Source organism: Pseudonaja textilis, chromosome 2, assembly GCF_049901715.1.
Source record: "Pseudonaja textilis isolate UNSWEBS1 chromosome 2, rPseTex1.2, whole genome shotgun sequence".
Lineage (NCBI taxonomy): Eukaryota > Metazoa > Chordata > Lepidosauria > Squamata > Elapidae > Pseudonaja > Pseudonaja textilis.
In genome coordinates, this window is record NC_141991.1 from 11,262,475 (window position 1) to 11,287,061 (window position 24,587).

The 24,587-nt window shown below is 39.9% G+C and overlaps 1 protein-coding gene across 1 annotated transcript; it reads left to right on the forward strand.

The window, feature by feature from the left end:
• The first annotated feature begins 342 nt into the window (after positions 1–342).
• On the forward strand, positions 343–21,447 carry LOC148126713 (vomeronasal type-2 receptor 26-like). Its single transcript, XM_087923117.1, has 6 exons — positions 343–958; positions 2,395–2,680; positions 7,457–8,254; positions 10,485–10,697; positions 16,248–16,374; positions 19,429–21,447. The coding sequence occupies exons 1-6, from the start codon at positions 747–749 to the stop codon at positions 20,337–20,339; spliced, it is 2,547 nt and encodes an 848-aa protein (XP_087779243.1). The 5' UTR covers positions 343–746; the 3' UTR covers positions 20,340–21,447.
• The last annotated feature ends 3,140 nt before the right edge of the window (positions 21,448–24,587 follow it).

The following is a 24,587-nucleotide window of genomic DNA, read 5'->3' on the forward strand; positions in this document are numbered from 1 at the left end:
TGCCCACCCAGTCACATAACCACCAAGCAACAACCACAAATTTTAGGCCACGCCCACAGAACCAGTTGTTAAAAAATTTGAATCCCACCCCTGGGTGGGGGGCACTGAGGATGAGTTTGTAGCACCAAGGGGGTGGTGGACTGAAAAAGTTTGGGAACCACTGATGTAAAGTTTAATCAAACTTTGTAACTTTGGGTGACCTTTCACAGCAGTCTCTGCAGAAAAGACACCATGATGAAAGACAACAGAAGTAAATTCCTTGGGTGTTGAACTATTTTCCTCCAGCATCACTTTCTGGACTTGTCCTGACTGGAAGGATCACAATACCCCCAGGGATATACATGTGACTTTTTGTTTAAATGTTATTCTCCAGCTTACCCTTTTCACATGTAGTCTTGGAAGAACTTCAAAATCCTCAGAGAAAATGTTTTTTCTCATTATAATTATCACCATCCTGGAGTTTTCAGTCCTCATCTGCGACTACTCTATTGACTTTGATGTAAACATCAACTGAAGCAACATGAAATGATCTTGTATCAGAAAGGATAAATGCATCAGGTCACACTGTAGGGCACAAAATTTGGGACAGCCATATATTGTCCTTCAGACTGTACCTTTCTCTCCTTTTCAGGTGAAGATTTGTTTGCCTGTCTGAATCAGGAAAGTAAGGATGTTTTGAATTCTCCTAATCCTTCTTGTCTCTTTTCTTTAGAAACAGAAAGGGGATTTATTTGGCTCTATAAATTATGGATTTCCTGCTTCTGATGGCGTTGGTGTCTCAGGGAGTCTCTGTGAAGCTTGGAATGAAGTGCCCACTAAATTTGGAGATCCGGGATGAGAGAAAACCATGGAACTATTACATGCCAGGAGACTATCACATTGGTATAGTCACTTCGATGTCAAGAACATCACTCGAAATGTTGCCTTTCAAGGTGGCTCCTATGAGTCCGTCTCTTTCGTAAGTTCTTCAATGTGATGGAGTTGCATTCCCTCCGCTTGCAGTTCTAACACTGCCATTTTCTTTTTATTTTATTGAGTCCTATGTTGCAGGAGCTGTCTAATGTCTTGAATTGTTTTGATTTCTATGGCTCTCCTCTTTTGTGGAATAGACCCAAAACCCAATATAGGACAAATAAACAAGTCCAGATTATTTATCCATTCCCATTCAATGCTGAGCTCATCCTTTGAATTCTGAGGTTGGTTTGAAGTTATGATTGAAGGGGTTATAGATGCCTTGCCCAGCCCATTTCCATATTTAAATAACTACTCATTGATATCCAATTTCTGATCCTTAGATGTATAGATCAATAAGAAGAGAGCTGGAAGTGACCTTGGAGGACTTTTATTCCAGCCCTTGGCTCAAGCAGGAGAGCCTATACAATTACAGACAAGTGACTCTCTTCTTAAAAACTTGTGGTGATGAAGCACCCACAACTTCTGAAGGAAAGTGTTCTACTGGTTAATTGTCCTCAATGTTTCTCCTAACTTCAGGTTGCTTCTCTCCTTGATTAGTTTCCATCCATTGTTTCCTGTCTTGCCTTCTGATGCTTTGGAAAATAAATTGCCCTCTCCTCTTTGAGGCATCTTCTCAAATATTGCAATACTGTTATCATGTCCCTGCCCCCCAGTCCTTCCTTCTCTAGATTTTCTACAGTTGCTTATTTGGGTCATTAATGAAACAAAATCTTCATTTTATGTTGGTTGTACTTTAACTTTTGAATGATTTAAAGTGCAGGTTACTGGGCAAATGAAAATTAGGAATGCTACAATTTGTGATTCTTAACTGCGGTGGAAGACTATCTCCATCCCATCTTCTCAATGCTCATAATATATATATATATATATATATATATATATATATCATCATGGGTGGCTATGATTTGCCCAAGGGTTTGGATCTGTATTAGCTTAAGACTCAGTAGGCTTGTGGCAACAAAGAGGATTAAATTGAAAAAAAATGTTTCTGTTGATGATGACAACAACATAAACATTATTTATAGTACAGTAAATAATTTTAAACTGCCAATCAAAAGTCCTTCTTTTCTCTAGACTTTCTACAGTTGCTTTTCTGGCTCACTAAGGAAACAACCTCCTCATTTTATGTTGGTTGTACTTCAACGATTGAATGATTTTAAGCAAAGTTACTGGGCAAATGTAAATTAGGAGTGCTACAAAAAACAGTGTATTTTAACTGTGGTGGAAGATTATCCATCTTTTTCAATGCTCATAAAATGATATGATCATGTGTTGCTAACATTTGCCTCTGGCTTTGGATCTCTATTGCCTTAAGACTCAATAGGTTTGTAGAGACAGGGTACTAAATTGAAAAAAATGTTTCTGTTGATGGTGATAACAACATGAACTATTTGAATTATTTACATGGATTATTTACAGTACGGCAAATAAATTTAAACTACGAACCATAATTTATGCCATTCAAATGATCAATAAGAATCTCCAGCTTCCAGACAATCTCACATTAGGCTACAACTTCTATGACAACTATGTTAATGCTATTGGCACTGCAGAAGCCTTGATGGACATTCTCTCTACTGGAGAAGCCAATGTGCCCAACTACAGCTGTGGAAGGAAGGAAAACCTTTTGGCTCTTGTTGATGGAGCTAAAATGGACATCTCCATCCAGATGTCAACATTAGTAGCCACCTACAAAATCCCACAGGTTTGTCTGTGTGTATGTGTGTGTGTGTGTGTGTGAGTGCATGTGCGTGTGCACGCGCACTTCTCTATTTGGCAAAGTGAGTGGAGTTGCAGTGTATGAGCCATAAATCCAACCATATTTTGTCTATATGGATGCGGTGCCCTTATAAGACACTGGGCTTGTCAATGGGAAGCAGGGGTGGGATTCTACCAGTTTGCACCTATTCACTAGAACCAGTTGTTAACATTCTAAGCAGTTCGAAGAACCAGTTGTTAGAAGAAATTCCTGGCCTAATCCTGTAAGGAAGGCAGGAAGGAAACATTCTGGTGTTGCTTACAGAAACTGCCTCTTCGTCAATCCTTATTACATTCTTGGCAGGACTAGACTTCCTGTCTCTGGACCGTCTCTGGAGTTTTTTTCCCCTCCTTTGCTGGTACTTTGCTTGTGTGGAGTGACCATTCAAAGTTACAATGGCACTGAAAAAAATGACTTATGACCATTTTTCACACTTACAACTGTTGCAGCATCCCCACAGTCATGAGAGGCCAGGAGAGGAGATGTGTGCCTTGATGTGAGTGATATTGAGTTGGCCATGCCCAGTCAATAACATGACCACCAAACCACACCCACCTGGTCACATGACCACCAAGCCATGCCCACCAACTAAGCCACTCCCACAGAACCAGTTGTTAAAAATTTTTAATCCCACCCCTGGCATTTGGAGACAGAGGCACCTTGTGATGGGGTGAGCTTCCATCCTTGCCACAACTCCTGTCAACCTAGCAGTTCAAAAGCATGCAAACGCAAGTAGATAAACAGATAACACTTCAGTCAGAAGGTAATAGTGTTCTGGGCTTCTCGGCTTATAGTCATGCTGAACATTTGACCATGGAACTTGACTATGGGTCCCTCGGCTAAGAAACAGAGATGAACACCAGAGATGAGTTGGACATGACTGGACAGAGAAATCTTTACCTTTATTTTGTCTATCAAATTCAAGGCTTGTTTTTCACTATGGCCTTTGCAGGCATTGTGGCTCTGGATTGGCATAGTCCAGGGGTCCTCAAACTTGGCAACTTTAAGATTTGTGGACTTCAACTCCCAGAATTCCTCAGCCAGCTATTCCTCAGCATTAAGTCTTACAATTGCCAAGTTTGAGGACCTCTGGCATAGTCCATGTGGAAGGAGGAAAAAGTAGTCATATCTTCTTATGACACCATCCCTATTGTTTTGGGGGCTTCCACTGTGCCTTTGTGAAGATGAAAAGAGACTCTGTGTTCAATCAAAAAGGAAGATGAAGCTTTGAGGAGGCATTTTGCACAAATTCTTAACCCAAATAATATTTTACAGGGTGAACAATTCTGTGATTCATGAAAAGAATTGCAATGATTGTCTACATGTTTTAAAATACGTACAACTTATGAGCTTTTGGGGACCAGACCATTCACAACTTTATTTAAAAATTACAAACACATTAGCCAACTTGTCAACTATTTTTGACCCTAGTATATTCACAATCAAATTCATCATACTTGATTATAAACGGAGGGCCCCCGAGAGGATTTTCCTCTGGATGAATTATTTTAAAAATTCCTGACTGGTGGCAGGTTCCTTTACAGAGGTAAATAATATCTATCTAATAATAATATCAACCAACAAGCTTGGAGAACAATCTTTCACCCTCATAATATCTATCATACCCACTTGGGTGAAAGTTTGCCAATTCTAGTTCCTAACTGAGAAAACGAAATAGAAATGATCCCTGCAATTACTGCTTCATTATTCTAATAGATGTTGTGGCTCAAACACATGCTAGCTTCTTCTTGAGGAGTGCTGAGATAGATAAATAGAGAGAGAGAGAGAGAGAGAGAGAGAGAGGGGAGGGAGGGAGGAAGGGAGGAAGGAAGGAAGGAAGGAAGGAATGCAAATGCTCTCAGTGTACATAAAAGAAAAGATACATTCATCAAGAATCATAAGGTACAACACTTAATAATAGTCATAGGGTACAAGAAGCAATCAAATCATACTAGGAAACAGTCAATAAAAATCATAAGGATACAAGTGACAAAGTTACAGTCATACAGTCATAAATGGGAGGGGATGGGTGATAAGGAGTGATGAGAAGATTAATAGTAATATTAGTGCAGACTTCATAAATAGTTGGACAGTGTTGAGGGAATTATTTGTTTAGCAGAGTGATGGCATTCTGGAAAAAACTATCCTTGTGTCTAGTATTTTTTGGTGTGCAGTGCTCTATAGCGTGGTTTTGAGGGTAGGAGTTGAAACAGTTTATGTCCGGGATGTGAGCGGTCTGTAAATATTTTCACAGCCTCTTTTTGACTCGTGCAGTATACAGGTCCTCAACTGAAGTCAGGTTGGTAGTAATTGTTTTTTCTGCAGTCCTAATTACTCTCTGAAGTCTGTGTCTGCCTTGTTGGGTTGCAGAACCAAACCAGACAGTTATAGAGGTGCAGATGATAGACTCAATATTTCCTCTGTAGAACTGTATCAGCAGCTCCCTGGGCAGTTTGAGCTTTCTGAGTTGGCGTAGAAAGAACATTCTTGTGCTTTTTTTGATGATGTTTTTGATGTTAGTTGTCCATTTTAGGTCTTGTGATATGATAGAACCTAGAAATTTGAAAGTCTCTACTGTTGATACTGTGTTGTCTAGTATTGTAAGAGGTGGTAATATGGAAGGGTTTCTTCTAATGTCTACCACCATTTCCAGTTTGTTCCAGTTACACCACGAGGCAACCTTGTACAACCTCCTGTCTGTATGTGAATGGGAAGATGAAAAGAGCCACCCTTGCAGGCTTTAGACCAAGGGTCTTCAAACTTTAAGACTTGTGGACTTCAACTCCCAGAATTCCTGAGCTAACATGACTGGAGGAGGAATTCTGGGAGTTGAAGTCCACAAGTCTTAAAGCTGTCAAGTTTGAAGACCCCTGCTTTAGACAGAGCTGATCCAATGTTGGTAACTGCTTTGTCTTCAAACATCCAATTAAAAAATTTGGCAGCCAGGGGAAACAAACTTATGCTGCATTTATAGATGTTAACACCTCTATCAATGCATGCATTTGTTTATAAATACTTAAAGGTATTTTACTGCGTTTCAGGCAATAAAGAGAGAAATATGGAGGAAATTGATTGCTCTTAAAATGGAACTCAGACTGTTGGCTCTGCTTAAAGCCCTTTTTGCAATCACTTGTTTGAAAGTGCAGTTTGGACTCAACAAAAGCATGAGGAGAAAGATGAATACTTACCAAAGATATGACAAGGGTGCACACTTGCTCCATTTTTATTCAATCTGGACACTAATGCAGAGGTCTCCAAACTTGGCAACTTTAAGACTTGTGGACTTTAACTCCCAGAATTCTCCAGCCAGATAATTCCGGGAGCTGAAGTCCACAAGTCTTAAAGTTGCCAAGTTTGGGGACCCCTGCATTAATGACTTACCAGGGCTAAAGAAAGGTCCTGAAATACATATGCCTAAAGACCTACGGCTGTTCAATTTTGGTGTGGAATGCCTCTTTGATCCCTCTTTCAAACCAGCAGTATCCTCTTTGTCCAAAATGTGGACTTTGTTGTCTTCAAAAGAGTGGCCTTTGTCCTTTAAATGCAGATGGACTTCTGAATCTAGTCCTGATGGATTTGTTCTTCTATTTTGTGCTATGGGGTTTTTTTTGTGCTATGAAGTGATTGTTTTGTTTCCCCAATGCACAGAACTGCAAATGGCTTGCTGCCTTGTACTGCATATACCACATTGCTCAGTTTGTGTCTGGGTGTTTTATCCTTTGAGATACACAAGCTTATGCTTTAGTGTATTGTAAGGTACCTTCCAACACTTTTATTCTGTTATTCTATTATAGGCAATTATTTGAACAAAACAGTTCTAACAAAACCATCCCAGGACATACACAAATTTTGGGCTTGAGGCATGACACTGTGGATATCTGCATATGTGGGTCTGATTGTGGTAAATTGGGGGAGTGAAATGAGTGAATGCAAATCATATTTTGTTCTTTTTAACTTTTATTTTATTTATATGTACAGTGGTGTTAAGTCTTGTTCATGTTCTGTACTTTATATCCTGTATCTTGATATGGCTTAATAAATAATTAATAGCAATAGGAATAGCAACAACACTTAGACTTATGCATAATACTTTCCTGGGCAGTTCAGCATATTAACAACTTGCCCCTAACAATCTAGGTCCACATTGTATCAATCTCCAAAGAATGGAAGGGTGTATCAACCTTGAGCTGGTCAGGATCAAACTCCAGGTTGTGAGTAGAGCAGGGGTGTCAAATGGAAGGCCCAGAGGTTGGTATCAGCCCACAATGTGGTTGGATCAGACCAGTGTGGCTTCAGGCGTATCTACCCAATGTGAAGAGGGAACATTGGGCCAGAGTGGCTTTGGATGAGTCTCTCCAATGTGAAGAGGAAACATTCCAGCAGTTTGGCAAGGAGCGTCAAGCTGTCCATGCCCACCCAGTCAGCCATGCCCACCCAGTGCTCTATGCCCAGTGACTGGTATCAAGTTGGCCATGCCCACCCAGTCAGCCATGTCTGCTCGGTCCCCCAAGGTCAACTGCAGCCCTGTTGCGGCTATCAATGGAATTGAGTTTGATGCCCCTCGAGTAGAATTAGCCTCCAATACTGCAATCTAACCACTGTGCCACCGCAATAAGCTTTTCTAAGATGTTCATGAATAGAAAGTTGGATTTATTAAAATCTAGTATTTTAGACTTAATCTGACCCTAAATATAGCAGTGCATTCTTTGTTGTTGTTTTTAGATCAGTGATGCCGTTGTTTCAGAGGCTCTGCATGATAAAAGTCTATTTCCTTTTTTCCACCGGATCCTTCCCCTAAAAGGAATCGCGTATCCAGCAATTGTCCAAGCGCTCCTCCATTTCAGATGGACCTTGATTGGGCTCTTTACTTCAGACACAGAGGAAGGAGAGAGTTTCATGAGGACTTTTACTCATATGCTTGTCAGGAATGGAATTTGTGTTGTTATATCTCAACGATTCTCAGCAACTGGACATACAACACCCCTCAGGGAGGCCATCTCTAAGTGGAAACAAGTCAATGTTTTTGTAAACTACATAGAATATGCTAATGTTTGGGACAGAATTCTTACTTTACAGTTAACATTTGAAGATGTGCCAGAACCTATTGGAGGGAAAGTCTGGATTGTGGGAACTATTGGGTATTTGGTAATGGGACAGGAGAGCCTTTATAAATATGTCCATAATATTTGGAGCTTTGCATTTCAGGAGAAAAAAAGGACAGATGTCTTTGAAGATGACATTTTTGAAGACAAACACTTAGTGAAATTTGAAGATCAGTGTTTTCATTGTTCTTTTGCAAAGCACATGTTTTCAGTCAAAGGCCAAAAAAGGTGCACTCAGAAAACAGTCCTGAAGTCTCAGGCAGAAAGGAGAAGTCAATTTATTCCAGTTCTCTGTCATTCGCACAGTGTTATTAAGACTCTGGCCTACACCTTGAAAGCTACGTATTCCTCCAGATCCAGAAGGAGAAGCAAGCAGGGCAAAGAGAGTTTGGGGGCTCCAAGGCTGCAGCCATGGCAGGTATGTAGTCCATACCAGAATCCATAAAAGTCCAAAGGAGAGTGCGGGGAACTTTCTCAACCCCCCTGTACAACAAAAGATTAACAACTTGATCAATGTAATCATTCAGGAAATAGAGTTGTGGAGATGGGTGATTTTTCTTAGCACAAACCTTAATATTACTAACTGCAGAAACATCTATGTTAGAACTGATTAGTTCTATGTTAGTTCTATGTTAGAACTGTTTGTTCTATGTTAGAACTGATTACATTAGTTCTATGTTAGAACTGATTAGTTCTACATTGCTTGGAATTGAAAAGTTCAGTATCAATTAGCACTCTGTCCCCACTATTCAGTGTAAATGCTTCTCTAGTGTAGGAAGAAAAATCCAGTCCAGATGCAAGCCAGGAGGAAAAAAATACTGAAAATAAAATGGAGGCTGGCAACAAGGAAAGAAGGTCTCTGTTTATTTGCTTTTCCAGAAACTTCAGTGACAGAAGCATGTTTCTGGGGTGGCTGACAAAATGGCTGAGTGAGTGGATGGATTTTTATAGGATTCTGGGGTTTGGAGATTGAGATGCTCCAGGTGGTTGTGCAATGTAGTGAGCCTTGTGACTTTTGCTATTCTAATGATAGTGGGTAAATCCTATTATGTCTTAAAGTTCATGTTCTGTCCTTAGAGTTTGAGTGGGGTGGTGTAAATTCTTAATCCAATCAGCTCCGGGATAAACTTTCTGACAGTGAGAACAATCAACCAATGGAACAGAAGTTGCCCTTGGAAGTTGTGGGAGCTTCATCACTTGAGACTTTCAAGAAGAGATTGGACTGTCATTTTTCAGAAATGGTGTAGGGTCTCCCGCTTGGGGGGGGGGTTTGGACTAGATGACCTACAAGGTCCCTTCCAACTTTGATTATCTGTTATCTGTTAAGCATGAAAAACTACTGCAAAACAAATGTTGCAGAGAACTGAACCAGACATTGTAAAAATAAAATTGCAGTCACAAAAGGCTTACCATGGAAGAAAGATAGCTCTTTTGAAAGTACTGATGTTTTTGAGACTACGCATTTGTTCAGGGCCACACTTCTTATGCACTTCTCTCTATTAAGAAAACATAAATATTTTTCCCCCTGGAAGCTCTGTATTCTTAAAACGATATCAAAATAGCTTTGTCAAAGGATTGATATAAATGTTGCATAGCAAAATCATATTTTATCCAATAGTTGTCTGCATTATAAACATTATAGAAGAATAAGTGATCAAGAACTAATTTTATTTTTCTTATATGTATCAATGTATTCATAACTATGTTTGTATAATCTTGTAAGCAATTGACAAACCAAATAAAATAAAATAAAAAAATAAGTAATTGTTATTCATAATTCCTCAGTTTTAAAAGGAATATTGAAAATTATTTCAGTACAATTTTAAGGCCGCTTTTATACACTTAATTATAGTATTTAGTCTCCACTTAAGGTTCAATTTTCTAGTCATCACAACAAGAAGTAGATTGCTAATAATTCACTGAAATCAAGTTAGATTATTAAGACAATATGGTGATAATTACAAATGTATGGCAGGAGGCTAGATAGTAGGAGATTGTAAGTTCAAATCCTCCTTTAATCATGAATGCTGTCTGGGTGACTTTTGTGATAATTTGCAGCAGAAATTCAATTCCAGAAAGCCTACACAGATGACTGATTCAGCAGGATTCAATTAACTTCTTTATATACATAATAATATGAAGCAAAGTTTACAATACCAATAGTAGAGTCTTCCAACGTAATACAAGCAGAGCAGAGAACAATACAGAACAGTTTCAGTTTAGAGCGAGAGCTTAATACAGAGCCACACCCGGGGTAACTTCTATTTTCAGTTTCCAAAAGCCCCCATTGGGTAACTTAGTTGCTATGCCTATTCATTGGCTGACTTTGTTACTAAGCTCTACTCTAGTTCATGAATATACTCTGACAACTTTAGCCTGTCATTCACTCTCAGCACAACCAACCAACAACAGGGTTGTTTTTGTGGGGAAAATAAAAAGGGAAAAATATGCTGGATATCTTAAAAGCCTTGAGTTATTTGTAAAAATAATAAATAATAAAAACAATAAAATAACAATTTTGGTCAATTACATGTCATTTTTTTTCAATCTATGATTGACCAATTTATCTGAGCTTTTCTTTCTTTTGAAGATAGTGGTTAAGAAACTAAATTGTCTTCTTTTAAATTTCCTGGATATTTCTCTTCTAGTTCCATCCCTTTCTGGAGAAGAATGAGTTTTGTAACATTTCCCATCGGAAATTGTACTTGGACCAAAATGGAGACATAACAGCAGATCTCGACATCATAAGCTGGGTATTTTTTCCCTTGTTGGGTCCCAGTGATGAGCAACTGGGGAGTTTTGAAAGGCAGAAATTTACAGTCAATAAAGATACTCTTATATTCCTCAAGTTACTCAACAAGGTGAGAGAAATATTGGTGTCCATTCTCTAGCTCCATTCTAAGCACCTATTTCAAGTTGGCCAAGTCAAGTCACCAAGATGGTTGATCTTCACTGAGAACTGAATTTAAGGAGTAGACATCTCAATCTTCTTAAAGTGCTTTGAAGGCATTGGTACTAGTGATCAAAGTTTCCTTTATATGTTAAAATATGGAGCACTGCTTTAAGGTGATTCCATACTGTCCAGCATGAATTGCTGGGTGACACATTTTCAACTTTGTTTGTTTCTTATTCTAGAATAGCAAAGGAGAAGGCAATTCTGTTAAAGTTCAGGGAGAAAGCAATTCTGTTAAACAGTTCCCAAGTTCAGGTTTGGGCTGAATCCAGTGAAACTGAATCAAGAGTGGATAGATACCTTCTTGGTCTCTGTGGCAAATATGCTTTGGGATTCAGATAGTTGTCCACTGAAAGGGAAGCTCCATAGTCAGTAATATGGAGGCTATGATTTTGTGACAAGAATTATTGACGGTTGCCTTTCATCCTCTCGGATAGAGGAATAAACCATCTGCTCATAAAAAATAACAGATAATCAGAGTTGGAAGGGACCTTGTAGGTCATCTAGTCCAACACCCTGCCCAAGCAGGAGAATCTTCACCATTTCTGACAGGCGGGAATCCAATCTCTTCTTGAAAGTCTCAAGTGATGGTGGTCCCACAACTTCCGAGGGCAAGCTGTTCCATTGGTTGATTGTTCTCACTGTCAGAAAGTTTCTCCTTATTTCCAGGTTAAATATCTCTTTGTTCAGTTTCCATCTATTATTCCTCGTCTGGCCTTTGGGTGCTTTAGAAAATAGGTTAACCCCTTCCTCTCTGTGGCAGCCCCTAAAATATTGGAAAACTGCTATCATATTTCCCCTGGTTCTTCTCTTCACTAGACCAACCATTTTATTTATTGTTTACTGTTTATCTTATTTGGTTTGTCAAATTGCTTATAAGATAATAGGTATAAGTAAAAACATAGTTATGAATACATGGATACATATAAGAAAAAGTAAAAGAAACAATTAGACAGGGACAGTAGGCATGTTGGTGCGCTTATGCACGCCCCCTACAGACCTCTTAGGAAAGGGGTGAGGTCAATAGTAGACAGTCTAAGGTTAAAGTTTGGGGAGTTTGGGGAAGAAACCACAAAGTCAGGTAGAGTATTTCAGACATTGACCACTCCATTGCTGAAGTCTTATTTCCTGCAATCAAGTTTGATATGATTAACCTTGAGTTTGTATCTATTGTGTGCTCTTGAGTTGTTATGGTTGAAGCTGAAGTATTCATTGACAGGTAAGTCATTGCAATGTATGATTTTATGTACCATACTTAGATCAGACCAAAGATGGCATAATTCAAGGTTTTCTAGGTCTAGAATTACAAGTCTGGTGGCATAAGGTATTCTACAACGAGTAGAGGAGTGGAGAACTCTTCTTGTGAAATATTTCTGGACTTTCTCAACTGTGCTAATATCAGATACGTAATGTGGGTTCCAGACTGATGAGCTGTATTCGAGTATTGGTCTAGCAAATGTTTTGTATGCTCTAGTTAGTAGAGTGATATTATCAGAGAAAAAGCTATGTAGGATTAGGTTAACAACTCTTAATGCCTTTTTGGCTATGTAGTTACAGAGGGCTCTAGCACTTAGATAATTAGAGATGAGTATTCCAAGGTTCTTTACAGAGCTTGGATCATCAATAACGTCTTGACTATTCAGCCTGTATTTTATTTTCTGATTTTTTTCCCCAATATCTAAGATAGAGCATTTGTTTGTTGAGATTTGAAGTTGCCATTTGTTTGACCATTCTGATACATAGTCAAGATCTTTTTGAAGGATGGCAGTATTGTCTGTGGTATTGAACAGCTTTACATCATCAGCGAAAAGAACGCAGTTGCTCTTAATATGATCACAGAGGTCATTTATGTAGAGTATGAAGAGACTTGGTCCTAGAATACTGCCTTGAGGGACACCACTATTGGCAGGTACAGAATTTGATAGGACGCTCCCAATTTTGACCATTTGTTGTCTGTTTTGATAGAAATGCTTCTATCCAGTTATGCAGTTGTCCAGAGATACCATAAGATTTTAGTTTTAGGAGTAGTTTGTCGTGTACCACTGAATCAAAGGCTTTACAGAAGTCTATGTAGATTGCGTCTATTGCTTTGCCCTGATTGAGTTGTGTAGTCCACATGTTTTTGCAGTGTAAGAGTTGCAGATTATAGAATAGTTTTTTTCTGAAACCAAATTGTTCATTGGAGAGTAGGTTGTTTGTCTCTAAGTGGAGGTAATGGATTGGTTAATAATTGATTCCATGACTTTACAGGTGATGCAGCATAAGGAGATTAGTCTGTAATTTTCAACTAGACTGGGCTCTCCCTTTTTGAAGATGAGGATGACTGTGGCTTGTGACCATAGTTTTGGTATGCCAAGTTCGTCTTCATATATTTTAGTCTCCAGTCCCCTAATCATCCTTGTTGCTCTTCTCTGACTTTTTCTAGAATCTCAACATCCTTTTTATAGCGTGGTGACCAAAAGTGGATGTAGTACTGTAGGTATGGTATTACTAAGGCTTTATAGAGTCGTATTAGTACTTCCCTTGATCTCGACTGTATCCCTCTGTTAATGCAACTTATGATTGCATTAATATCAGCATTCCAGGGAACATGCATTCCTGTCAGTAACTCCAAGACAAGCATAATCCCCAAATTATTTTTATTAGAATAGCACCTGGCACAGCTGTGAAATTCCAAAACTAAAAGTTTCCTGGCTTTCCCACAATGTCCCAATCTACAAACCATCCCCTTTTTACTCATCATCACATAACATGAACCAATCCCAAAGTAAGTTCCAATTCTTTCTGCACCATACTCTTTAACCTTGAACTTATCAAAAGAATTATATTTTGTCTACTAAGAGCTACTCAATTGACATCAACCCCCCTCCCACATTCTCCAGCTATGTGGCAGTGATGAATCATGATTCCATAGCTGACAATTAGCTTTTTTGGCTGCTGCTTCACCCTGCTGGCTCATATTTTACTGGTTGTCCACTGAGACTCCAAGATCCCTCTAACAGTTACTGCTATTGAGCCTGGTTTCACCTAGTCTATATGTGTACTTTGGGTTTTGTTGTAATGACGAGGCAGTCGAGTTGTTTGATCATGAACAACTGAATCATGATGATCTTTATTGGAGTCTACTCTTGCATTTATACACATTTTTAATTATCCTTCATCATTGGTTAACTTTGGTTACTGCTTAACTTTCGTTACTGTTTAGCATAGTAATCCATACAATTAATTATCTCTAGTTAAAGTCTAACATATGTTTACTTCCTCTCTCTAATCCTCCTTTAGATTAGTGACTTTGTTTACCTGAGTTGTATTTGCTTGGAAACATTCTTTATCTGAGGTTTGCCATCCGAGATTGGAACATTCCTGCAATTACAACTCTACAGGGTTTTTCTTGCCTAAGTGTAGGCATTGAATTTCATTTTGTTAGATATGGCCCACTCTTCATGTCTGTCAAGATCCATCTGGATCTTGAGCCTATCTTCTTGAGTGTTAGCTATTCCTGCCAGCTTAGTATCATCTGCAAATTTGGTAAGTTGCCCTTTTATTCCCTCATCTATGTTGTTAATAAGATATTTAAGAGTACTGGGCCTAAAATGGAATTTTATGGCATCCCACTGCTTACTTCCCTCCATGTAGACCCATTAAGGACTACTCCTTGAGTATGGTTTGTCAGCCAGTTGCGAATCTATCTGGTGGTGGTGCTATATATCCCACCTTTTTCTAATTTACCAAGAAGTTGTGGTCTACTTTGTCAAATGCCTTACTGAAATCTAAGTATATTATGTGCACAGTATTTTACTGGTCTACTAATTTAGTCAGGAAGGAGATCCAAAGCATTCAGTTCACCTGAAATCATATGGTGACATGATGTCCTGACCCAGAAACCTGGAGCCCTGAAACATGATCCATAGAAAAGACACGCCTGATATTGGAATTGCAAAGGACAATTTGAAAGGAAATGTTATTTAGATTTGGGTTTTGGCATGTAAGAAGGCATTTTATCTGATAATCCTTGAATGATATTGTTTATCTTGATTGTTTCCTATATTAAGTCTTGCTGAGCAGAAATGAGGCTCCAAATTTACCTAGTAATAAATGAGGGTCTGTCTTTCCATGTCAGTTAGTGTCACCTAACTGTAGCTCTTCAACAGAAAGGACCATGTCTTGGACATGAAGTCTATCTGGGCCTTAGAATTATCTTTTCCAACAAAGGGTCATACATGTTCATCTTGTGCAGCAATGATGATGTTATGTAGTTTGCGTAATGAAACATCTACAGGAAAACAAGCAAACTCAGAGGGCACCAGAGACTCCTCATTCCAACTCTGAATTACAAATACTCCTTTACTGGGACATTTTTTCATGACCATACCTCTCCATCATCTAACTATAGTTTAGACACTAGGCACTTGGTTTTATTCTCACATGACTAAGGTGTTAGCCATAGAAATTAAAGAAAACATACAAATAAACAAAGAGCTTCTCTTTTATGGTTGACATCTTTAATTGTAAGGATTGTTTGCTAGCTGTCTTAACTGGGAGACTATTTTAGACTACTTTCAGCAGTTTTGCAATGTTTGATGTAGTTTTGAAAAAACTTTTGTGCAGTGATAAGCTTCTTTCTTCATCATAGTTTTATTATATTTTCATAAATCTAATAAAACTTTAGTAAATTTTTCAGAATAAATTTGATTCTATAATTTAATATGAATATATCATTATACTTTAAATCATGGATATATGAAGAATGGAGGAATAAATTTTTATACTGGTTGTCACTTAATGCTTAAATCTTTTCTTAATTCCATCCCTCCTAACTTTATTAAGTAGAAAAGTCCTTTATATCAGTGAGATATTCCAAAAGCAAAAGGGATGAGCTAAACGAAGAATCTGTTGGCAGCTCTATCTCCTGCAACTATTTACAGCTACTTAGAGATTTCACACTTACCTAAGTGAAGGCCAGTGTCAGGGCTCTGCCGATCACCCTAATTAAATCATGAGCCTCGAGCCAAGCTTCAAAAAATTCCAAAAGATTTATTAGGAGCAACATGCTGGCATTAACCTAAATGAAGCCAACTCTGGCATATGTAATTTACCTGTGATCCTGTTTCCCTCCTCCCCCCTGAGTGTATCATAAATCAGATTCTCCAATGAAGTGCATTCACGGGCTGGGTGTTATTAACCACATTCTCCAATAAAGTATTTATGCTGGCAGAAGATCCAGTAGCCTAGCTACAACCTTTGTAAGATAAGTCTGGAATGTGCTTCTGGTTTTAAGGTGCCGTACTGCTCCTTCAGATTTCCTTCTCCTTGTTTGTGGCAACTCAAAGACAGGCATAGGAAAGTTTCATGAGTTGACAGCCAGGGACTCTTTGGCTAATATACATTTTGACCTTTATTTTCCATGGATGGTGAATCCTAACATATTTTCTTTGGAATTCCTTGTTTTTCTGATCAGACCCTGCCTCAGTCTCAATGTGTAGAAACCTGCCATCCTGGATTTGTCAAGAGGGCTCAAGAAGGAGAGCCAGTTTGCTGCTATGACTGTATTCCTTGTCCAGAGGGGACCATTTCCACTCAGGAAGGTGGGTCACACCAAAGAAAATGGCAGGCCTTGTGGTAATGAATGCATTCAAAGCCTTTTCATGAAAGTATAAGTTAAAAGACAGATTGAATCTCAACTGTTTTCTTGTTCATCTTCTAATTGCTCAATTTATTTCAGGGGATGAATAGCAAAAAGAGCTTGAAAGGGGAATTAGTTTGAAATAGTAGGGTTTGGCAGATTGGGCAAGCTTTACTACTTCCAGTTTTATAATTTGGGTTTATCTGCTGAACAGAACAGAATAACAGAGTTAGAAGGAAGCTTGGAGGTCTTCTAGACCAACCCTCTGCTCAAGTAGGAGACCCTATACTATTTGAGACAAGTGGCCGTCCAGTCTCTTCTTAAAAGCCTCCAGTAATAGGGTACCCACAATTTCTGAAGGCAAGACACTCCACTGATGAATTGTTCTAACTGTGAGGAAATTTCTCCTTAGTTCTAGGTTCTTCACTCCTTGATAAGTTCCATCCATTGTTTCTTATCTTGCCTTCTGGTGGTTTGGAAAATAGGTAGAAAATAGATAGCTTCAGTGCAGGCAGCCACTGCCCTCCATCCTGCAGTCTGGCTGGGAGGAAGCCCATCCAGTCACTTGCTTGCCAGTTTGCCCTGCTCCTCTCTGACTTGCTGTGCCCCAACCAGTTTCATGGAGAGGCTCCCGGCCAGCCCTGAGGAAGCTTCTGTGGGAACGAGGCGGCAGGAGGAAAGGGGGCTCAGGCAAATTGTCCTCCCATGGTGGCATTGCCTGACTTGGGCATGAGGCAAGTGAGGAGCTTGAGGAACAGCTGACTGCTCAGGTGAGGTGAGGAGGGGAGAAGGAAGGCAGTGGCAGAAGGAGCCTTTTGTGCTTGCGGGAGGGGCAAGGAGTGCCTGGTGAGCTGCGGGAATCAAAGCCATCTGAGGGACTTTCTGCCAGTCACTGGAGTTTGAATCCCACCTTCAAAATAAAAGCCAAATGGGAAATTTTGAGACAATCATCAGAGGACTTTGAGTTCTAATCCTCCTTTAAGCATAAAAACTTCCTGGCTGACTTTGGGCCGATTACCAGGAGACTCTTGAGTTCCATTCCCGCCTTAGTACTTATTGATTGAGGATGTGAAACTTGGAAATGTTTTCTCAGAATAATGTGGATACCAAACTTAGGGTTTCCTAGAGTGTGAGATGGCTGAGTGTCCAATATTGTGTGTGGTGTGAGGGAGGAAAGTGAAATTGTGGGAAAATGCCTGTTCCATGTTAGGCAAAGCCATAATTCTCTACCTTCTATTTATGGGAGAACCAGAGGCATTTATGTGGTCACAAATCTGAATAGAATAGCATGGAATGGAATGGAATGGAATGGAATGGAATGGAATAGAATAGAATAGAATAGAATAGAATAGAATAGAATAGAATAGAATAGAATAGAATAGAATAGAATAGAAGTCTTTATTGGCCAAGTGTGATTGGACACACAAGGAATTTGTCTTGATGCATATGATCTCATTCTACGTAAAAGAAAAGATACATTCATCAAGAGTCAAGAATCATAAGGTACAACACTTAATGATAGTCAAAGGCTACAATAATCAATCAAATCATACAAGGAAACAGTCAAGATAAATTGTAAGGTATAAGTAACAAAGTTACAGTCATACATTCACAAGTGGAAGGGGATGGGTGATACGGAGTGATGAGAGGATTAACAGCAATGCAGACTTTGGTCTGGTCCATCAGAGTTTTTTTTAGCCTGCTTAAAATGGAATTTGCAAAGGGATTCTATTCACAATTAGGAGCCATTCTGAAACCTAAACATTGATTACCAATTGATCAGAAATCTGTGGTTGGAAAGTGGAATAGCTTCCCTGGGTGCTTGTACATAGAAACCTAGAGTTTATTCACCCTTATTCACCCCCTTTATACATAGCCTGCCATTTACAATCTCACAGTTGTGAGAAGAATTTCTGTGGTAAGCAAGGCAATTTCTAAGCAAGTCATGCCTGATTTTCAACCTTTTTTTGGTCATGGTTTGGTGTGGATTGCTCATCGTATACACAGAATCATTTGGAAGAGAGGCTGTGTTTGAAAAGACGTGAAGACAGACTACCTTATTTTGGTGATAACAGATAATCAGTGTTGGAAGGGACCTTGTAGTTCATCTAGTCCAACTCCCTGCCCAAGCAGGAGACCCTACACCATTTCTGACAAATGACAGTCCAATCTCTTTTTGAAAGTCTCAAGTGATGAAGCTCCCACAACTTCCAAGGGCAACTTCTGTTCCATTGGTTGATTGTTCTCACTGTCAGAAAATTTCTCCTTATTTTCAAGTTGAATCTCTCCTTGTTTAGTTTCCATCCATTATTCCTTGTCTGGCCTTCAGGTGCTTTAGAAAATAGAGTGACCCCTTCCTCCCTGTGGCCGCCCCACAAATATTGGAAGACTGCTACCATGCCTCCCCTGATCATTCTCTTTACTAGACTAGCCAAGCCCAGTTCATCATATGTTCAAGCCTCCAGTCCTTTAATCAGCCTGGCTGCTCTTCTTTGAACTTTTTCTAGAGTATCAACATCTTTTTTATAGTGTGGAGAGAAAGGTGTTGATTGGTCTTATATCCTAGGATGGAATCTGCCATGTTGTGCTTATTTCGAAGACCTGGCAAACCATCTGGTGAGAAGAGGCTGGATGAGGGAAGAAGTGGCTGGGAGGGGAGGGGCAAGGAGAGGCCAGATGAGGTGAGGTGCCCCTCAACGTGAGTGATATTGAGTTGGACATGCCGATCCAGTCAAATAAACACCCAGTTGCACTTACCCAGCCAGTCATTAGGGCAGAGAACTGGTTGATAAATTATTTGAATCCAACCAATGTACAGTTCCAAAGATTTGCCCAAATTCCATAGGTCACTGGTATATTTTTATGTATTTGAAAATGGTATTCTTATTAACTTTATTCTGAGGAGATGTTAAAACATGCCCTTGGGAAAAAGTTCCTGGTAACAGCTGTTGTCCCAAGAAGCTTCTTCAAATGTGAATGGAATGATTTTTAAAAACAATTCTTTTGGTATTCCCAGATACAGAAAAATGCACCAAATGTTCCCCTGATCAGCATCCGAATGAGGACCGAGTCCAATGTATCTCAAAAATTATAACCTTCCTGTCTTACGAAGAAAATCTAGGCATCATCCTTGTATCTTTTGCCTTACTGTTCTTCTTAACCACAACCCTTGTTTTAATCATATTCATTAAATACCGAGAAACTCCCATTGTCAAAGCCAACAATCGGGACCTCTCTTACATCCTCCTAGTCTCCCTCTTGCTTTGCTTCTTGTCCTCCTTTTTCTTCATTGGTCAACGAAGGAAAGCCACCTGCCTTCTCAGACAAGCAGTGTTCAGCATTGTCTTCTCAGCTGCTGTTTCTTCTCTCCTGGCCAAAACGATCATGGTGGTGTTGGCTTTCCTAGCAACAAAACCAGGAAACCAAGTGAAGAGATGGTTGGGGAAGAGCTTGGCCAACTCCATCATCCTTTCTTGTTCTGCTGTCCAAATTATCATCTGCTCCATCTGGCTGGGAGTTTCTCCACCTTTCCCTGACTCTGACCTCCACTCCCAACCTGGAGAGATCATCCTGCAATGCAATGAAGGTTCTGTTGTCATGTTCTACCTCACACTTTGCTATATGGGCATCCTGGCTGCCATCTGCTTCACTGTGGCTTTCCTGGCCAGAAATCTCCCTGGGACATTCAATGAAGCCAAACTGATCACCTTCAGCATGCTACTCTTCTGCAGTGTCTGGATAAGTTTTGTGCCAACCTATCTGAGCACCAAAGGGAAATACATGGTGGCTGTGCAGGTCTTCTCCATCTTATCCTCCAGTGCTGGTCTGCTTGGCTGCATCTTCATCCCCAAGTGCTATATTATCATCCTGAGGCCAGACCTGAATACAAAGGAACAGCTTACGTCCAGAAGAAATGTAGAAATATGAGGCAGAGGAATTTTAAGTCATTCCACACCTAGAAAATGATGCAAGCTCCTCTCCATGCATAAGGGGGCCAAAGGTTTTGCTTGAAATAATTAGAGAATGTTTAGAAGATAATATCCCCAATGCTATACTATAAAATTCCAAAAAGTCTACTGAGTTTTTATTTCTCAAAGCAGCATATCTCTGTAATGCCCTTACCCTTTTGTAACCCAAAATGCCACATCACATCCAAGTCTTTGAAACATGACACTCATGCAATGGGATCTTGTTGATATGCCTATCAAAGTTGGGCACTCTCTAAATTATAAATTGATTTTTGGCAACAAGATTCTTTCAATTGCCTCCTGGGGGAGAATCCAAGCCTTTTTTCTGAATCCATTTTGTTCAGCCTTCCTCTGAGAACTAACATTTGAAATAGGAAAAGAAAATGCACTATCTACAAATTGTATAATAAAAGTGAAAGGTGCCTGAACATGATTGAGATTGTCTTTAAGATTACAAACCAGGTAGATGTTAGGGAAAGTTGGAGGTCCTGGCTGATCTCAGGTGGCCTAAAGAAATGATAGAACTTTCCTGTAGTACTTGGATTCATCCAGAGGCCTCACCTGGCACCTTGCCAGCCAAAATGGAGCTTCCAAGGATCTGTCCCTCAGAAGCCCTGTTTGGCCTTCCAGAGGCTTCCCCTGACCCTTTGCAGGCCAAAAGAGAGCATCTGGGGGTTGGATCCAGCCGTCTGAGGTTCTGTTTGGCCTTCTGTAGGCCTCCCCTGGCCTGTTTCAAGCTGAAATGGAGCCTCCAGGGGCTGGATCCAAGACCCCAAGGCTTGGGATCCCTAAGGGGCCACTCACCACTGGAGGTAGTTGACAGTGCAAAAAGATCTTCCCATTCTGTCTATCTGTCAACGTTCCAAGTTATACACCCATCACAAACAGAACTCTGAGGCGAGTTAGTTCCTCACAGAACAGTTTTATTAGGAGATATCATCTTTGCACAAACAGGTGGAAAGCCAACTTTGAGTGTAACTTGAGGTGGCACACTTAAACTGACATTTTAGGGGGGGAACCAATTTATAGAAAGGGTATTATTAATCAGAATTTAAGAGGAATATACAAATGTGACAGTTAAAAGTACTAAAGTATAATACTTATGAAGTTAATATATGTTAATTAAATAATAAGATAAACATTTGAAATAATATAATAAAATAGAAAATGTATAAAAGCATTGTTAAGATAAGAAATTGAATAAAACAATTGAATATGTAATTATGGTCATATTTGTATGTATATTTGAAAACTGTAATTATGCTGTTTACTAAAAAGAGATGTTAAAATGTGGAAAACTGAATAAAACCTGTTTTAAAAAAAAGAATCAGACTCCAACAAGAGCATGACAAGGACCTTCCAACTGCTGGCTGGCCAGAGGAGGAGCAGAGAAGCAACCAGGCAATCAGAGAGCACCCAAATTGGACAATGTGACTTATTGTTTGGTGGAAAAGGGAAATTTTCATTTTTTAATGAGATGGAAGGTATAGGAATTATTATCTCCCCTTTTAAATCCCATTAAATACTTAACATTTTATTACCTAAAACATTAAAATTAATAATCCCACTTAACACTATACAACATATACACTGCCCCCCAAAAATAAAGGGAACACTTAAACAACACAATTTAACTCCAAGTCAATCACACTTCTGTGAAATCAAACTGTCCACTTAGGTAGCAACACTGATTGACAATCAATTTCACATGCTGTTGTGCAAATGGAATAGACAACAGTGGAAAGCATAGGCAGTTAGCAAGACATCCCCAATAAAGGAGTGGTTCTGCAGGTGGTGATCACAGACCATTTCTCAGTTCCTATGCTTTCTGGCTGATGGTTTGGTCACTTTTGAATGCTGGCGATGTTTTCACTCTAGTGGTAGCATGAGACGGAGTCTACAACCCACACAAGTGGCTCAGGTAGTGCAGCTCATCCAGGAAGGCACATCAATGCGAGCTGTGGCAAGAAGGTTTGCTGTGTCTGTCAGCGTAGTGTCCAGAACATGGAGGCACTACCAGGAGACAGGCCAGTACATCAAGAGATGTGGAGGAGGCCATAGGAGGGCAACAACCCAGCATCAGGACCGCTACCTCTGCCTTTGTGCAAGGAGGGACAGGAGGAGCACTGCCAGAGCCCTGCAAAATGACCTCCAGCAGGCCACAAATGTGCATGTGGCTGCTCAAATGGTCAGAAACAGACCCCATGAGGGTGGTATGAGGGCCTGATGTCCACATGTGGGGGGTTGGGCTTACAGCCCAACACCATGCAGGATGTTTGGCATTTGCCAGAGAACACCAAGATTGGCAAATTCACCACTGGCCCTCTGTGCTCTTCACAGATGAAAGAAGGTTCACACTGAGGACATGTGACAGATGTGACAGGGTCTGGAGATGCCGTGGAGAACGTTCTGCTGCCTGCAACATCCTCCAGCATGACCAGTTTGGCAGTGGGTCAATAATGGTGTGTGGTGGCATTTCTTTAGGGGGGCGCACAGCCCTCCATGTGCTCGCCAGAGGTAGCCTGACTGCCATTAGGTACCGAGATGAGATCCTCAGACCCGTTGTGAGACCATATGCAGGTGCGGTTGGCCCTGGGTTCCTCCTAATGCAAGACACTACTAGATCGCATATGGCTGGAGTATGTCAGCAGTTCCTGCAAGATGAAGGCATTGATGCTATGGACTGGCCCACCTATTCCCCAGACCTGAATCCAACTGAGCACATCTGGGACATCATGTTTCACTCCATCCACCAATGCCACATTGCACCACATACTGTCTAGGAGTTGGGGGATGCTTTAGTCCAGGTGTGGGAGGAGATCCCTCAGGAGACCATCTGCCACCTCATCAGGAATATGCCCAGGCATTGTAGGGAGGTACGTGGAGGCCACACACACTACTGAGGCCACACATGCTACTGAGCCTCATTTTGACTTGTTTTAAGGACATTAAATCAAAGTTGGATCATCCTGTAGCGAGGGCGGAGCTGGCGTCACGACGATACAGCCTGCGGTCTTGGAGGTCTGAGATCGCTGCCAATATCTTTGCTCCTGGATGGTCCTATCGGATCTAAACCATCCCGAAGAGATGGTGAAAGTGAAGAGTGCATCCTGTTGATTCCAGGGACACTGCAAAGTCCCTGGTAGATCCAGAAGAAGCTCTTCTTGCCAGCAGCAAAGAGGCAGCCATTAAAGCTGCTGAAGTTGGGACAGCTCCGAAACGAAAGAGAACAGAAAGAGAGAGTGTGCCAGTTTGGTGAGAACTTTTTCTTTATTCTAAGATCTGAAAGGACACCCTAAGGAAAAGAAAGATTTTGTAACATTTTAGGCTAGAGACTCCCTTTTAGTTATTTCTTTTTTTTAAAGGAGGGGGAAAGTGAAAGCAAAGAAACTTTGTAACACTGCCAACTAGAGGCTTGGAAATATTCTATTTCTCTTGTGACCAGACAAATCTGAGAAAGAAAGAACTGAGACTTTTTTTCAAGAACATTGCTATTTGATAAGATAGAGGGAAGAGCATGGGCGAGTATTATTGCAGGTGCTCTTCTGGGTTTCTATTAACAGCTGAAGTCTGGTGTTGAAGTTTATAGGAAAAGATAAAGGTGATAAGTTTTTGGAGAAGAGTGTTATAACAAGAGCCTTGGATAACTAAACAAAGTGCAGTGTGTTCTTTTGATTTTTCCTAAACTGTGCTACCCCTCCTCAACAGTTTACTTTTTGAAATAGCTATTTGGAATTTTAGTTCTTTGGAGCTTGTCTTTGCTTTTTTCTTTTTCCTTGTCTTTGGAAGTTAAATTTTTATGCTTGCTTTTTTTCCCCCCATCTACCTCCAATACTGGGTTTTTCTTTCTTTTTATCTTCCTGGCTTTTTTTTTCCTTTTTCTCTTATGCAGCCTTTTATATTTGAGACCCCTTAATTGGATTAAGGTGTTGAAGAATCTGAAGAATTTTTCCTCTTTTGGGGGGAGCTTTTTATTCCTCACTTTTCTGTCTTTATTAGGATTTTACAACTTTTTCTCTTCTGTGTATGTTTATGGTTTTTTCCTTCATTTTTGAATTTTTATTGTTATCTAACCAATCGATTGGATTAAGGTATACAAGAACCTGAAGAAACTCTTTTTTAATTATTATTACTATTTGGCTTCTGTTTCCCTACTATTTTTATTTGGAATTGCAATTGATTACTCCACAATTGGATTAAGGTCTAG